The 1485-nt window shown below is 46.9% G+C and overlaps 1 protein-coding gene across 1 annotated transcript in view; it reads left to right on the forward strand.

The window, feature by feature from the left end:
- LOC126576704 (potassium voltage-gated channel subfamily H member 8) overlaps window positions 1-1485 on the forward strand; it is a 30009-nt gene that overhangs the window by 26685 nt on the left and 1839 nt on the right. The window contains exons 12-13 of the mRNA XM_050238009.1: window positions 199-317; window positions 492-572. Of these exons, the coding sequence (XP_050093966.1) occupies window positions 199-317; window positions 492-572 (200 nt within the window). The remainder of the gene's footprint in view (window positions 1-198; window positions 318-491; window positions 573-1485) is intronic.

Here is a 1485-nt window from a genome sequence, read left to right on the forward strand (position 1 = left end):
TAATGACGGTGGTGTACATGTAAATTCAACAACAGATTTCATTGGGCCCCCCCTCGGAGGAGCCATTTCCAGGATGGTGCTTGGTGCGGTACCCGGTTGGAGATATTACATTTTTACCCCTCCCCACGATAGGCTCATTTTCTCGCCGACCTTCACTCCCTTAACTCACTCTCTCTTGCTCTTGCTCTTGCGTTTCAGCTCTTATGCACGCCGTAGTGTTCGGAAACGTGACAGCCATAATTCAGCGAATGTATTCACGCCGCTCCCTGTACCAGAGCAAGTGGCGGGACTTGAAGGATTTCATCGCTCTGCACCAGGTGAGTTCGAGTGGTTCGAGCCGTTCCGGCGTTTGGGGTTCGCAACGCGACAATTTCCAACGCGGCGCAACGTGATGTCAACGTGGCGCGGGATTCATTGGAATTTAATTTGATAACAAGATTTCGAACACACACCCACACTAACATTCGTTACGATTCCAACCTCGTGTGCAGATGCCGAAAGAACTGAAGCAGCGGATGCAGGATTACTTTCAAACAATGTGGTCACTTAATCATGGAATTGATGTGTACGAGGTAGGTACCACGCGAGCTTAACCATTTGCTTTTCACCCGCTACCAGCTGCTACTTCTTCCTCTCTTTTGCGTTGGTATTTCTGTCGCATTTTTAAACCACCACAAAACACCATCAGCGTAAGAAACTGTGCAATCCTCACAATCGCACACTAGAAGTAGTAACAGTAGTGGTAGTGTCCCACGGGGCCAGCAGGCCAATCTGAAGGTGGATCCAACTTTTAATGGATGCTACATGCTGTTTGCAGACACACACGCTGGCGTGGGTTGGGCATTGGAAGTTTCTGCTGATCCCCCCTCTCCCTCTGACTGAACTTTACGCTTTCATTTTATGTCATTTCCTGTGTCCACACTGTAACTCCGGGTCGGGAAATGGTGGGAACTGTTTTATCCATAAAAAAAAAGTTATTTGCCACTGCGAGTGCAATTCGCATTGCCCATTCCACTCCGAGCCGCAGGTTCCATGTGGAGAGCAACGGGGGAATATGTTGCTATGCTGGTATGTGTTGCTCTTGTGCGCCAGCAAACCAGTGCGTAATGGTGGAAACATAATGTTTTAATAGAACAAATTGTGTCGAAGCAGCAGTACAAGTGGCCATTTGCAGAAATGCCTATACTAAGTGGGTTGCTACGCTTCGTCGCCAATGGGAATAGTGGATGAAGTGAGCAGCAATCGTTTCCGATTGGTTGACCCCTGTCTCGTTGGTGTTCTGCCGATGGCTGTTCGAACGAACTGTATGCTTGATTGGTAAAATTACGGATAAATTGTTCTAGCTGATGATTACCATTAATTGGATTTTGATTCATCTAAACACAAGAGTAAATAAAAAGTGTTAAAGGCTAATTTGATTACATTCCTCGATGCACTCTGTGCAGCTCAGAATTTACGCAGTTACGGCATCAAATATAAGCCGGT

Source organism: Anopheles aquasalis, chromosome 3, assembly GCF_943734665.1.
Source record: "Anopheles aquasalis chromosome 3, idAnoAquaMG_Q_19, whole genome shotgun sequence".
In the NCBI taxonomy this organism is placed as follows: domain Eukaryota; kingdom Metazoa; phylum Arthropoda; class Insecta; order Diptera; family Culicidae; genus Anopheles; species Anopheles aquasalis.